Below are 15242 nucleotides of genomic sequence, written 5' to 3' on the forward strand. Positions count from 1 at the left end.
CACACACATTAAATAAACTGGATTGATGGATCAACCTGCACCTGCAGTGAACCCCTCGCATCACACACGCTCCCAAACGCAACAAAAAACTATCCGACATGATGAAAACAAATGCAGTACAGAGAAAATGAAGGTTTTGAACATCTTGATCTGCAAGATGAACATAAATCCTGCAAAATTATTTAACATTAATATAAGATTTCGAAGATCTTGTGGTCAACATCTTATGTCGAAGATGTTCTTCTGTTGAACACCTTCGACATTTCATGTTGCATGAGAGAAATATTTTCATAATTGACATTTTAAACACTATAAAAGACTGAGCTGTTGACAAAGTTATTGATGGTTGACTTTTTTCTTCTTTATGTATAGTTAATTCATCAGTAATTACTTCACATTTATATAATTACAATAATAAACCTTTACTGTGTCGAAGAAAACTTATCACAGTCGGTTTGTCGTAAAAAGAAAAGAGAAGTGTAATACCGCTGATTGTCTTTTTGTGTTGTGCAACAAAAAAATACATGATATAATGAATTAAAATGAGTTGAATTGATAAATAGCTAATTGTTTCAACATGCAAAAAAGATTTTGGATTTCAAATGCAAGTAAACTTTTTTTATTTTGGGGCTTTTGTCAGAGCGGGTCATTTAGAGAAATGTTGAGATAGTTAAGATAAATAAACAAATCAGAGGAAATGTATATGGTGGCACATACTTCCAACAGAACTGGTCACTTTATTAATTCGTTGTCAAATTAAGATGCTAAGGCAGCTACAAAGGGTTAATATGATAATCATCCCTTATCAGTTTCATTTTTCCTCCAGTGCTCTGCCATAATTCATTCACATCTGTTTGCAACGGCAGATTGATGACAGTTGGGCCGTTATTTCTGGTGAAGTATTTGTCGCCTCTAATCACACTTCCACATCCACTCTGTGGCACCTTCATCAGATTAGAAACCTGTCAGCCTCGTGTGGGTGTGCGTATTTTGAGCTGCGTGTGGAATCTCGGCGATCCAGCGACCGAAATGCGAAATCAGCCCTTCGATCTGTTGGAAGTGTCGATTAGATTCGAGATGTGGGTGCGTGTGGTGAAGACGTCCCAAAACGAGCCCAGTTATTCCGTCACTTAGACGGCGGCTGATGTTTAGTGACCCGCAGTTCACCCCAGTCAACAAGCATGCGGGAGGCTTTCAAACTGTGTAATTCAGCCTGTCGGCATAAACTTTCAAAGTCGAAAAGTCACGCGCTCTCATCTGCATTGAAGAGCAAATCTGATAAGGCAGGGCTCGTATTCCCTCCACAAAATGTCATCTCATGTTAGAATTTGCTGTGGACGCACACTGTTGCTGAGCACAAAAAGGGTTTGCAGTCAGGAAATAGCACCACTAAAGTACCTCATCCCCCCCTACTGAAAACTTTTTTTAAGACGTCTTGGATGATCTAGCTCCTGCTCATCTCTTAGTCACTGAGTGTTTAGCCATTTTCTTGTTTGAGCTCATCCACATCAGCAAACCACACACTCTAAACACAACTAAAAGGTCAGCTGCCAAGAGCCTGGAGAGAGCACTTGAAACACCGTCAGCTTGAAGAGAACATTGAGAGCTCTGGGAATGTTTCTCCTTTTCTTAAGATGATGAAAGGCAGCAAATAAAGACAAATAAAGAGACAGAAACACATCATCTGATACCGAACAATCAGGGATGACAAGTCGGTTCTAATTCATCCTGATGAATATTTTAAAATCTGCTGCTTTTTGCTGAGTCCGTCTCGATGGAGATGCTGTGCTTTGATTAGACCATGTCAGTTGGGATATCTGTGACTGCACCCTGCGGAGAGCGGGGTGCAGTGGAGGGAGGTGTGAACGAGTGGGTGGGGGAGAAACAAACCTAGAGGGGGCAGGGCTAAATAAAGTCAAAGTTAAATGCAGTTTCTCATTATGCATCCTTTTGCCAAGGTGAAATCCTTTTAAACAGACTTTTCAACTATCCTGTTTAAAAGCTTGTTTTTTCATTAACATTTTAAACTAAAAATTCAGTTTTCCTTTTAAAAAAAATGTGAATTTTAGGTCATCTAGAAAGATTTTGAAAAGAAAACATGTGACACATCAGGAATACTACTGATTGGACATCTGGTCAGCAGAAATTCACTGACATCATCCACAGCAACGGCAAGACAGAAAAAAAGTAAAGTCTTAGGAACCTGGTTGTTCAGAACGCTGCACTTTAGAATATAATTGGAAAGTTAAGTGGAAGGAAAACAGATCTCACCAGCTCATGTTACAACCATCTAGTTCTTTGTGTTGAGCCACATTTAAACCAAAGATGTCTTGAATGTTTTATCTAAGCTCGGCGGACTGTTGCTCAGATGAAAGTATATTTTGAGATAAAAATAAAAATCCCATAATCTAACAGTAATAACGCTTAAAACTGAGTTTAATGATTTTATTTAATTTTAATTTTTTGGTGACAATTTGTTGTCAGTTAATTGGTTCGTTGTGATTCTGCTCTCTGCTTTAAACATATCACTATGTATGCAGATTTTTTATTTATTATAATTTTGGAATTAATTTCCTGAAAATGTTTTTCTTTTATCATATCTAATGTATCGGGATGCACCTGCATAGAAAATAGAACAAGGGAAATAATTATTTGTGATATTAGAAATCTTAAATCAACATCCACTAGCTGAACAAACTCCTGAAGTTGTTTTAATTTTATTCCAGTAGGAATGTTTTCTACTGAAAATATACATTTGTGAGCGTATTCTTTCAAGGTACATCATTACTGTTGATTGATTGGCAGCAAACTACATCAACTCATTGGATCAATTTCTCAGAGACAAACACTAATGGAGTTTCACAGCAGGTCAGACTGACAGGAGAGTCATCCATTAATCACATTACTTTTATAATCCTGCATTAATAGAGCACCCTCTGCTGTTACTGGCCCCCTGTGGTTATTGCTTTTCACAATCCTGTTTGCCAGTAGGACAGCAGTTAGCCTTCTCCTAACATTTCAGAAATCTTGGAGCATAAAGAGAGAGAAATTATTTTTTTCCTCCTGCTTTTTTGATGTTAGTTTTTGCAGCAGCACCTTCTGGAAACTGTTTTTACACTCATCCTTGCTGTGCATAGAGGTTTTCATCGAGCCTCGTTTGTCACAGTTCCAGTTATTTTAACCTTTTTAATTAGTGATTGGAGAAATGGGTAACAGTCGACGAGCAGCTGCTTTTTTCTGGCTGCATCTTCTTATTGGATGTATTTTCTTCAAACTTTTTACAAAAGGTAAATGAATGTGATCAAATTTTAAGGTGGGACATTTTGAATTTCAATTACACGTTTATGCAGCTACAGTAAAAAAGTATTGTTGTTTTCACATGACATCAGCAGCACCAATTAATCACAAGTGAGAAAATAATTGAACTGTTTCTTAAACTATTTTTATGACACCAAGATAAAATGATAAAAGAAAAAAAAACATGACTTGGATGATTGAGAATGCATGTCCTTCCGGGTTCAATTTACCTTTTTAACATAAAAACCTTGTCGCTAAACCGCTGTCTCTCCCACTCTGTCATGCTCTCAGTGGTTGCCAGGCAGTTTTTCCCTGCAGGGTGACCCTGAATGTACATACTGGCTGCACAAACAGCCTCCTTTCATCTGTATGACTCACCTACCAGTGTTTGCACCACGGCCCCTGGCCTTGCCTCCTACATCATTCTGATTCCAGCAGACATAGCTCTCCAGGCGCTGCTGTATTAGCCCTGGCCCTCACCCACCTCTGTGCTTTAACCGCCCTCAACGCACAGACCAAAGGTGAGAGGCACCAAAGGCAGGGGGTGGGATTTGAAGATCATTCTGTCAGTCTGATAAGAGCAACAAATGGATGTTTGATCAAGTAAATGAGCGATCTGAGACACAGTAAACCAGAGGAAACCAAACAAGCTGGTATGAGTTCAATACCAAATCACTTCCAGTTTATGGCAGAAGCTTAAATTCCCTCAGCAGTGGTGAAAAATATCTTGTGCATCAACTTTGTAAAAGTCAAAGCTTAGATTTCCATCCAGGTCACCGTCTAAATGGTGGATCTGTTTCAGTTTCACTTGTTGAGCTTCTCGAGGCTTTCATACAGGCAGCCCTGTTTACGCCGATGTGTTCCTCCCTCATAAATAGACTGAACACATCATGCAACAACTCAGGCGGAGTATCAGACCTCCACAGTGCGAGGAACAAGAGGAGCTGATAAGAGCTGTTCAGATTGGGGGTTCTGGAGTCGTTCTCTCTGACAGACTACAAGCCGGATTTTTCTAACTTTCCTCAGCGCTTTGGAAACAGTAATTGAAAATGGGGGAATCTTTGTGCTTTGACTTAATAGAGCTGTTCTGGCCTCGCTGGAAAGCAGGGTTAATAACTTTTTGCAGTTCTATTACCCACTGAGATTGGCTTCAGGTGAGTTAAGAGGCTTCACTGGACAAGGAGAAGTGGCCTCAGGGCTTCTCAGCCTCCTCTTATCTCTGCCTGCTGCAAGCAGCTCACCTAACAATCATTTATGTCACGTTATATACGGACAGGACTCCCCTTGTGTGCATGCATGTGAGAGGACTCTGTCTTGAGGTCTTTAATCAAATGAGCAGATTTTGGTGGACACTTAACCGACGGGATGTAATTAATGTGTCACTTTGTCATTTTCCTCAAGTTACGAAGGACTGCTGGGATTAGTGCTTTCAAACAAGAGTGCAGAGGTTTTCTCCTTGAAGTCCATGGTGGTTCATCAGATGAATTGCTCTGATATTGACACGTGTCGTAGCTGCTCCATAAAATTGATGTTTTCTTGAAGCGAAGCAGCACTGACATCTCTACTGCCTTTCTTTAGAAATAAGGGAAAGAGTTTGTCCCGGGCACAGAGCTGTTTTTCTCTGATTGTTTATTTCATTCAGTTTTTTTATGCAATAAATTAGTTAAAAAGTCACATTTATTTTGAAATCCCCAATTTAAAAATTTATTTTGCAGTTATTGGAGTTGTTTTAAATAACCAACCTGGAAATTTACCCTAATGTTGTCCAGAAATATGTCTGTTTTTAATGTTTTTCCTACCTTATATTCTGCTCCATTGTTCAAAAGGTTAGTTGCCCCGTCTGTCCATTTGATCGGTATTTTAGGAGATTACATATATCCTTTAAAACTAGCTGATTACAAAATAACAAAAGAAATAAATAGATGAAAAAAATCACATTAATAAACCAGTTAAGCATTCTGTTGATATCTGTTTGCTGCATCATTGTATTATGCATGCAACATGAGGTCTAATTTGCTTAATATTTTTAATTTGTCATTCATTGTCATAACTCTGTTAGTACTCCCTTTGGATCTAAGCAAGTGTCCTTGGAATGATTATTAGTTTATCCAAATCTGCAAAGCGCCGTCTGAGTGTCTGTCAGAGGATTATGCAAAAACCACAGGAGCTCCCACACTTTTGAAGTGTAATCAAGTCTGGTTTAAAACCTCCGAGCAACTGCTGGCTGTTAAATAATCAACACGGTCTCACTTACACTCAGGAAGGCACATAATACGACTTCATTAGATTTTAATTGTTTCGAAAGAAAATTCAGTTAACGACTCCAGATTCAAATTAAAGGCACTCATTTGTTTACAACTACTGTATCTGACTGAGATGCTTCGCTGGCGGAGTTCGTTTCATAAAAGCACTCTTTAGTTTATCATAAATATTAGTCAATAACACGACATACATGTTATCTGAAGGATGTGCTCTGATTATTAGGACCCTCAGTAAAGTCTCAATAAATTGATCTTTCATTACAGGAAGATTTAGTTTTTTAAAAAACTAATTCTCCAGGTCTGACATGAAACTGAGGTTGATAATGTGGAGAAAGCGTTTCATTTGCTCTGCTAAAAACAGTGGAGAATCTGTAATGCTGTGGGCTTTTCTTCAAAATGCATGTGAATCTTGTTCAATAGATCAAAATGGGTCCACAAATGGTGGCGAAAATGGATATTCAGTGGTTTTCTCAATAATTTTGCAGGATTAAGTGTTTGACAGTCCTAAATATCTTTAATGGTGTCATATAGTGACTGGTGGAAATTGGTTTTGTTTTTTATCCTGTTAAGCTGCAGAAGCCATCACAATAAACTTCTGTCATGTTATATATGGACAGGACTCCCCTTGTGTGCATGCATGCATCTTTTCCACATTTACAGACAGGTTTTCTGTCTTTGTGGTTCAAACTGTGCAACCTTTAAGAGGACATTAATGTCTGTATCCCTATTTTCAGCTAAAAGTGTTCACTTGAAATACATACTGTATCCTCTCAAACAGAGAAGTCTTATTTTGGCTCCAGTGAACCAGGTTGGACTGGATTATGTTGGTACTAAATAACCGAGTGAAATCTAGCGGATAATTTTTCACGAGGTTGTTTCAAATAGCTTTAATTAGATGAATACCCCTGAAACAAAGCAGAGCCTTTGTTTGAAAACCACGCAGTTGTGATCATATTGTTTGACAAAATTAAGACCTGCTCTATTCTTCTCCAAAATCATGAGGTGTAAAACCAACCCCACCGGAAAAGCAGAGGATTCCAAGCCCCAAATGTGAGCTAAAAAAATGGTTTTAATCACATCGTTTGCTCTTGATTTATTCCATTATGTGCTCCATTATCAAAATGATGATGTTAACAGCGTTCTGATCCACGCTGGTGAGATGGGAATCTGTTGGTGCGGGAAACCAGGGAGCTGGTGAGGGGAAAAAAATAAACATGAAAGGATGATGAAGGAGATGGAACGAATGATAGAGGGAGAGGAGGAGGAGGAGGAGAGCGAGGAAGCTGACCCAGTTTGTGAAGGAAAGCGAGAGGTGATGGGAGGGAGCTGTGTGTCAGCTTTTCCGCTGCGATAGGGGACCTGCTGGGCCATCTGGCGGCCCTTTAATTGGGTTGGGGTTTTACACCTGAGCGGCACGCCTCCAAAAAGATGGCTGGTGCAGAAAAGAGGAATCTGGAAGCAGCAGTGTGTCGCATCCTGCAGTGAAGCAAAACCAGAATGAAGGCAGACTGGGTCAGATCAGCTGATGCTCTTGTCTTGCAATATGTTTAAAATTATTTTCTTACATTTTAACCACAAACTTTGGATTAGATGTGGCAAAGATCAAAAATAATTGTGAACTAGATGGCTAAGTATTCATAGTTTTCTAATTAGTGCATAAATTATGTCGTCAACCGAAATTTCCTTTTTATTTTACGTCTCTATCAGTGATTTTGTTTTGGGGGGAAAAAAAACTCAAGCTTACTCAGATTGGAGTAAGATCTGTGAACATTAATGTTGGTTTACTGTAACAGATTCTCACTTAGATTTTTAGCTGGACTTTGACTAGGCCCTCTCCCACACCTGAATGTACCAACCTAGCTTTGTTGCATTTATGCTTCTGGAAGACGAACCTCTGCTCCAGCCCCCAGTTATACGCAGCTTCAAACAGACTTTCTTTCAGGATTGCCCTGCATTTATCTCCACTTATTTTCTACATCTCTTTACCCACAGCATGATACTGCCACCACCGTCTTTTGAATGATGTGTTCAGGGTAATGTACGATTAGCTGTCTTTCAAAAAGCATTTTGCTTGTATGTCGAAAAACTCCCTTTGTGTTCCTCGTTTACGGCAAACTAAACAGAACTTCTTATGAATTTCGCCATGAACTTGTTGTGAATTGGTGTTATATGAATAAACTAAAATGAATTACCTGAGCTGTGCATCTCTGCAGCTCATCCAGAGTCACCGTGGCTTCCATGGCGGCTCTTTACTTTTTCTTCTGCTTGTCAGGTTAATGCTTGGTGGTTTACAGTTGTGCCACATTCTTGCTATTTTCAGATTTGTACTCTTAAAATGTGCAAAGATTACAAAAATATTCCAACCTAACCCCACCTTTTTCTTCTCCTTGACTTAGTTTCTGCTATTGACTGCATTATTTATTGATTAATGTTGTGTAATGTAGCTGAAACTTTACAGAACAGGTGCAGTTAGGGATTTCACAACAAAGCGGGGTAAATAAATACAGTGCACATGTAATTTGTTTAATTTGGGCTTGAATCACTTTCTGTGGGTGACGAAAAACCTTCAAAAATAGAGCGAAAGCATGATTTAAAGTGGATGCGATAGTGACAAGGTAAATATTGAGTCACACTACACATACGGCGTGATTATCCTGCGAAGGCAGACCTACGAGAGGGAAAAAGGTCAACACTCTCTGGTCTTCAAGGACGATAAATAAGCCTCAATCCACTCCAGCGGTAAATGACTCTGGGTTTCAAGTGGACTGCCTGCTGTCTGCCACTGCAGACGACGAAGACGACATGGAAGTTGTCATCTTATGCTTGACTGGGCAAGTAGTCATTAAGGCACAAATGTGAGCTGAATTATTGTTTCAGTTTTTGCCAGTAATATGAGGGCAACCATGAGAAGCACAACAGACACAGTGGGTGGTCCTCTATGCACAGTTTAGTATTCAGTTGTCTTTTTTAAAGTAAAGTAATGCTTGCTTCATCTCTAGGTATCTAATTCACTGCAATACATAAACACTCTTTTTTTTTACGTTGTGCAGAATTAATTCAGAAAATTGTACTTCATGTTTACGCTCACACAGAGGGGATGATCAATTCTTTTGTTCCACATCAGAAGCCTCCCACATGCACTCTGCAGAGCATCATTGTGCTCCCTTAAAGTCCTCGCCCCATGTTGAAGTATCTCTGTCACTGCCAAATGAATCGGCCCCCACACTAACCTTGCAGCATTCAAAGGGCGGCTGAGCCAACAGGTACATGCGTGGGCGTTCATGCAACCATGAGAAAAGAAGAAAAGGTTTCTTAAAGCTCATTTTTCAAACCTAAATCACTTCTGATGCATCATCTTGTTGTTTGATCACAGGCTGTTTTATTTGTTGCTTTTTTCTTGTTTTTTTTTTTTTTTACATTTTCAGCACCCTTGTCTTAAAAAGTCTCTGTTGGTGACGGTGAAAGATGCTGTGAAATAAATGTTAGTTTAATGTTAATATCACAGCTGGATAGTGACGGGATATGAAACTTTCCCTGAGTTGTGAAAGAGCAGCAGAGGTCATGAAAAAAAAACTGTTTCGCTCAATAGATTCTGATGTAAACAAATTAAAATAATCCCTTTGCTTCCAAATTAATCCTTTGTTTTTTATATCAAATATGTTTAGCATGTTGAGGATCGATCCCATCTCAGCAGCCAACTAATAATAGACTTAAATTTTGTGTATTTTATGTGGCATTTTTATAGAAGTCCAACAAAAAGCCTTTATGAAATAGTTCTGTTCCAAGGACTTCCTTATTTAACGCTGACTGAAAAAGAAAGAGAGAAAGCAATTAAATATTGTAATCAGCTGAAGGTAGGAAGATAAGACCTTCAGTAGTTAGTCTTAGTCAACTCAACTCCTTATTTAAATACCTAAAAAGACTGATATGTTATAGCAAACAATATTTAGTGTCAATGCAGTTATTTATTAGTGGAAAATGCTTTATTTTGATGTCATTTTCCTGTTTTATTTCACAGACTGTGTGCATTTGTACCAGACAAATGTTTCTTATTAGTTTTTGACAATTTGTCACTGGTCAAGGAAATGCAGAAGTCATTTCTTTTCCACATTTACAACACAGTCCAAAAAACTTAATTAATTGTCAAAAATGTTTTCCTTTTCAGTCAGAATGTCCTGACAATCTTCCAAGATTAAAATTCATTTGGATCAATACTGGGTCAGTTTGACATCTATCTTTCATAAAAGGCATGATTTATGCAGGAACATTGGCTTGTTTAAAAAAGAAAAGAAAAACATTTTAACTGCTTTCTGGTAAAATTACTCTTGGAGGCAAGTCCATATCTTTTCAGAATAATATATTTTTTAAAATATAACATCTGCTGGCAATCAAATTTAACTAATTAGCAGAGACACTGGTAAAATTATAATTATTTCTAATAAAAGGATTCATAATAGAAGTCCTAACTGAATCACATGAGCAATAATACGAATCTTTATTTGACATAATTCTAAGTTTAACAAACATAAATTGGTTTTTCAGTCTTTTTCCCCTCTTTTTTAAAGAAATAAAAGTGATTCAAAGAATTAATCCTCAAATATTAGAGATTTATTTTAAAATGGCATAAGCAGAGACTCAGCTCAGTTCAAATTAACTCAAATTAGTTTGAACTTCCCAGAATGAATGATCTTAATGCCAGTGAGGTTATGAAAGTGTAGAAAATAAAAGCAGTGTTTCCACTTTCCACATGAACTCTGACCTGTTTCTTTATATCATGGTTTCTGTTGGGGAGTTTTATGCTGGCATCTTGTTCTCCACTCTGACGCTCAAAAATAAATTTAATTTGTGTCCATTTTTGAGGTTATTTAGTCTTTCAAATTACTTTACAGAGAAACATTCAGTAAATCTTAGAGTCACAGCCACTGTAACGGCTGGGTATGTTAACAATAAAATAAATGGGGAAATATGAGTTTAGTGAGCACCAACTGTGGGAAGGAAGAAAAATTAGGCCATCAATCTTTGCTGTGTACTGGTTTTCTTTAGCACGCCATTATCCTTTTGAATTGCTATGGTGGCAGAGCAAATTACAACCTGTGCACCATCGGCACACAAATAGTTCCTATCTGCTGCAGAACTGCTGCATGGAGCTGCTCTGTATAATTACTGAATTTCACTTAAGCACATTAAAACATTTTATCTGGGAAGTAAATGCATCCATATCTTGTCACTCACTTTCTGTTCTGTTTTTATTTTTGGGTCTCAATGAAAACATCTTTACAACAGAAACATGCTGAATGACTGACTGCCACATTTTTAGTAAAAAAAAATACCCACTGGGAATTATTATAAACATTTCAGCAGCTCAGAACGTAAAGCTACAAGTGATGTAAACATAAAATATATTTGTCAGGTTGACTAGTTTCAACATTTATAAAATCCCTTTTGCACTTAGTAGATCATCATTTTGCTGCTATGATCTGCTGCAAACATATTTCATAGCCAGAATAAATTATGCAACATAATGAAAAATTTTAGCTCCTTCCTCATAGCAGATGCTTTTTCAGGTCAGGTCTAGTATCTTCCAAGACTTATTGTGAAACTGAGCGTTAGTGGATGAAAAATATGTTTGAGATTGCTGTCCAGTTGTAAGGTTGAAGTTTTCTCACCCTTTTCTCAGTTAAAATATTTGAATTTTGGTCAAATACTTTTGATATTCGTGTTATGCAACTATTGCAATACAGTTTGTAGTGGAAGTTGTGCAGTTTTTGGTCAAACTGTTGTAGGAGAGACGTTCTAGAAACCCCATACAGACGGGACATCCTATTGTGATGCTTGGAGATGATTTATCTGGTAAACGGTGAACATTAAGCTGCAGAAAACATGTGGCGCCGCATGAGCGCCTCTGCACAAAGAGCAGTGGATAACATATGAGTCACTCTGTTTCCTCTGCAACCAGACCTTAAAATAAAGTAAATACACCTGGTGTGTGTGAAGGGCTTTGTGTTGTGCTCTGCAACATATGTCACAACTGGGAGTGCAGGATCATAATTAGAGTTGCACTCCATCATCATTTCATTGCTATCGTGTGATCTTCACATGAATTTTAACATTGAGTGAGGATCTTTATTCTGATTTTAGAGAGCTGGCCAGTTTTCTGTGGACTCCAGCTGATGTTTACTAAAGCTGAGCCTGCAGCTGCTCACACATCCTCCTTCATCTGACGAGGCAGGCTCCCTGCCTCCGACATGCATCTGTCCCAGAGACTGAGGAGCTGAAAGAATCCAATCTCATCTATCCGAACTGTATTTATTTTTCCTTCTGCAGCGACTGCCTGGCTGCCCAGCGTCGCCACCATGAATGAGAGTCGAAGGGAAGCGCTGGCGGCTGCGGCCCCTTCGCTCACCACTGCCTCCTCCTCGACAGCTGGCTCCAACACCACCAGCATGGCCGGACCGGGCACAGGGGAGAAGGATGAAGCCTTCTCCAAGCTGAAGAACAAGTTCATGAACGAGCTGAACAAAATCCCATGTGAGTTTTTTTTCCCCTTTATTAACTCATGCATGTCTAAGTATTTACCACCATGTCAAAAAGATTCCTGAAAAGTAAAATCACTTTTGGCTGCAAAAACGACCAAAACTGAGTTTTCTGTCTAACTTTATCAGACTAACTTCCTAAACTTCACACTGACCTGATTTCAGTTAATAAGCCTTTGTTGAACTTCCATCATGTGATCATATTTTTTACTAAATGCTGGTGGGAAATCTCTGAATCTTTCCACATTAGAGCTCAGAATTTAAGCAGCTACATCTGTACATCAGTTATATGGTAACTAGCTCTTGCTTTCTTTGCTTGAAACTGTCGATGAATAAAGCAGATGTTTTTAATCAGTATCTTTACTAACATTCAGTCGTACCTACGACTCTCCAAGACAGATTTTCTTCAGGGTCTGTGATTCAAACAGCAAATCATTGAGAATCCTGTAAGAATCTCTTCGTTCTCCACAGAAACCAAGTTTCTGAAAAGAGTGAGTCACTGACTGTGCTTTCAAATGGTTTCACAGATGCAAAATGTGTGTAATTTGACTCCTTGTGGTTTTAGAGCTGTTTATCTGAAACCTTTCAATGTGATCCTGATTGTATACCCCATGAGTCAGGGATGATTCAGCCGTAGATCATGTGTTACTTTTTGTAGCAGTCAAGGTCTGACTTGACCTTTGATGAAAACGTCAAACAATCGAACGCTGAAAAATCATGAATTTCTCATTTTCTGTTCGGCTGTTTCTTAGGAAACAATAGGGGAAAAAAAGCTTTTTTCACTGAATATCTCAGTTTATACTATAAAAAGATAAAAAGTTATTTTCATTGTTCATGTTTAGTTTAGTACAAAAGCCGAATAGAACATCTTACAGTTTAAACAAAACTCTAACCCTTCATATTAATTCAGAAATTCTGTAGAAATGTATGTTTTTAAAAATCACTGTTGCAAACCCACCAGCAGGTTTGTTCGAGTGCCTGACTTGCTTTGGGTCGAGGTGGCTGTACGTTTGGGTCAAGATTTTGGTGCAGTGCATCTCAGTGTCTCTGTGTCGAACTACCTCTGTGCTGCACATATGGCTGCTCTGTGGGGGGGCATGGTGTCTGTCTACCTGCTCAGACTTCCTGCCCTTTGCTGCTCTTGGACGCTGAGAGTTGCAGACTTTTTGCCCTTATCGCCGTTTGAACAACTCTGCACCACCAGGTGGCAAATTAGCAGCCAAAACACAGTTAAAAACATAAATACAGCTCTAAGAGCTCCTTTAAATCAAGTCTTCTAGTTTATTGTCTAAAAACAAAACAGGACTATATCTCATGATTGTGCTCAAATGAATGCATTCATGTCCAACAATTATTGAGAATTTCCTCTCATTGTACGACCCAACCTCGTCAAAACTACTGGAGAAAAGGAGCAGAGGATTAAGAGAATTTCTTAGCAGAAGGGTTGATATTTTTCTAGCTTGTATCTATTTTTTTTTCTTTGTTTGAACAAAGTTTATTTATTTTTCACTATGAGACTTGTGTAACATAAAATGCTCTTTCTTTCTTAAATCAAAACTTATACATTTTTATGATCAAATCTCCTGACAAAACACATCCTCATCTGTTCCTAGTATCAGAACAAATCTCTCCACAGAGGTCTGAAGGTTTTGTTTTCATCAATATCCTAAAATATAATTGTACACAACAACAGGTTTGTGTGTAAGTAATATCATCTCACAAAATTACTTCCTATTCTCCCCAACACCACAAATGTCACCATTGCGGAGTTTCATACACAGGAAGTAATTTAGCTTAAATAAAATCCATTATTTATATGAAAAATAAACTCTCATGGCTGCAGCTAAAGAGCTTTAGCTGTGTGCATTCATTTAAAATAGAAACATGTTTGAATATCTTTGAGGATATTTGATTTCAGAGGATTTACAACCAAGACCTGACAAGTTTGATCTTCCCTCTGGCTTAACAATAAACGTCTTTCACAGAAATCCAGGCCCAACATATTTTCACGTCCCTTTTGGAGGCAGGTTGAGTTTTCAACTTATTTTATTTTCTATCATTTTTTAACTTATCTTTACCACACCTCTGGGAGAAAAAAGTTTTCTAAAATCATCCAAAAAAAACCTGCTGACCATCATGCAGGTTGTCACTGCTGGGTCAGACCTATTACTGTTTTCTATCACCTCATCCCCTCTATCAAAAGAAGGGACTTTGCTCTGCAGTGCTGCCAAGCGGATGATGAATGCCCAAAAGACTTGTTTACCTTGTGGAATATCGATGGAGTTTGGGGGGAAAGTCATGCAGCAAATTTAACAAGAAAATGTGAGAGGTGAAGCTGCATGCTCAGCACCGCAGCTGCAGAAGATCTTCTTTCAGGCTTATAACCCAATTTAAGCTCCACAGGCTTTGAATGTGTGGTGGCATGAAGCTGTCACAAAGGCCTAACTCGCTGCTCAATTTCTGTCAGTCATCACGCTTCTGAGCCGGGGATTTTTGTCAGCCCATGCCTCCTGCACAGCAAAAACTAAACCTATATAAATCATGACAAAATTACTTTTTTTCCATTTGACAGTTGGTGAGACGCTCCTTCTTCTGGTTGAGGTTACAAATATATTCTCTGAGAGTTTATATCATTAATTTGGAATTTTTTTCAGAATAATACATTCTAATTTGTGCAGCAACTTCACTGAAGTTGTATGATGTAAATTGCTCTGCTTGAAAAACGAACAGATTAAAAATGTTATTGATAAATTGATGACAGTTGTGCATCTGAATTTGCAATGTTTCTTTACAAAAACAAAACAAAAAAACTACATATCCCAGCATTATTTATTTACATTAAATAACTACAAAGATTTGTCAAAGAAGAAACAAACAGAAATCCAAAATGAGAAAATCCAAAATCAAAAAATGAACTTTTTTCAGCCAAACAGGAAATTGTACGACTTCACATTGTATCCGCTGCAGCTCAGTGTTTGGTGTAAACGTAAGATTTCCAGAGTAAAATCTCATTATCATCTGTTTTCAGCTATGATTCTGCTGCTGCTGCTATATTGTCAGCTTAACCAAACCACAGTGGGGTAAAGCCATGGGCAGAGTGTTGATCTCATAGGCATAACAAGATATAATGTGAAGGTTAATTGACCAACAA

The 15242-nt window shown here is 38.2% G+C and overlaps 1 protein-coding gene across 4 annotated transcripts in view; it reads left to right on the plus strand.

The window, feature by feature from the left end:
• Positions 1 to 15242, plus strand: part of syt1a (synaptotagmin Ia) — a 133842-nt gene that overhangs the window by 82972 nt on the left and 35628 nt on the right. For all 4 annotated transcript variants that reach the window (XM_055020458.1, XM_055020460.1, XM_055020462.1 and 1 more), the window contains one exon: positions 11883 to 12086. In XM_055020458.1, the coding sequence (XP_054876433.1) occupies positions 11912 to 12086 (175 nt within the window). In that variant the 5' untranslated portion in view covers positions 11883 to 11911. The remainder of the gene's footprint in view (positions 1 to 11882; positions 12087 to 15242) is intronic.

This window comes from Poeciliopsis prolifica, unplaced genomic scaffold (genome assembly GCF_027474105.1).
Source record: "Poeciliopsis prolifica strain line A6 unplaced genomic scaffold, Auburn_PproV2 SCAFFOLD067, whole genome shotgun sequence".
NCBI lineage: Eukaryota > Metazoa > Chordata > Actinopteri > Cyprinodontiformes > Poeciliidae > Poeciliopsis > Poeciliopsis prolifica.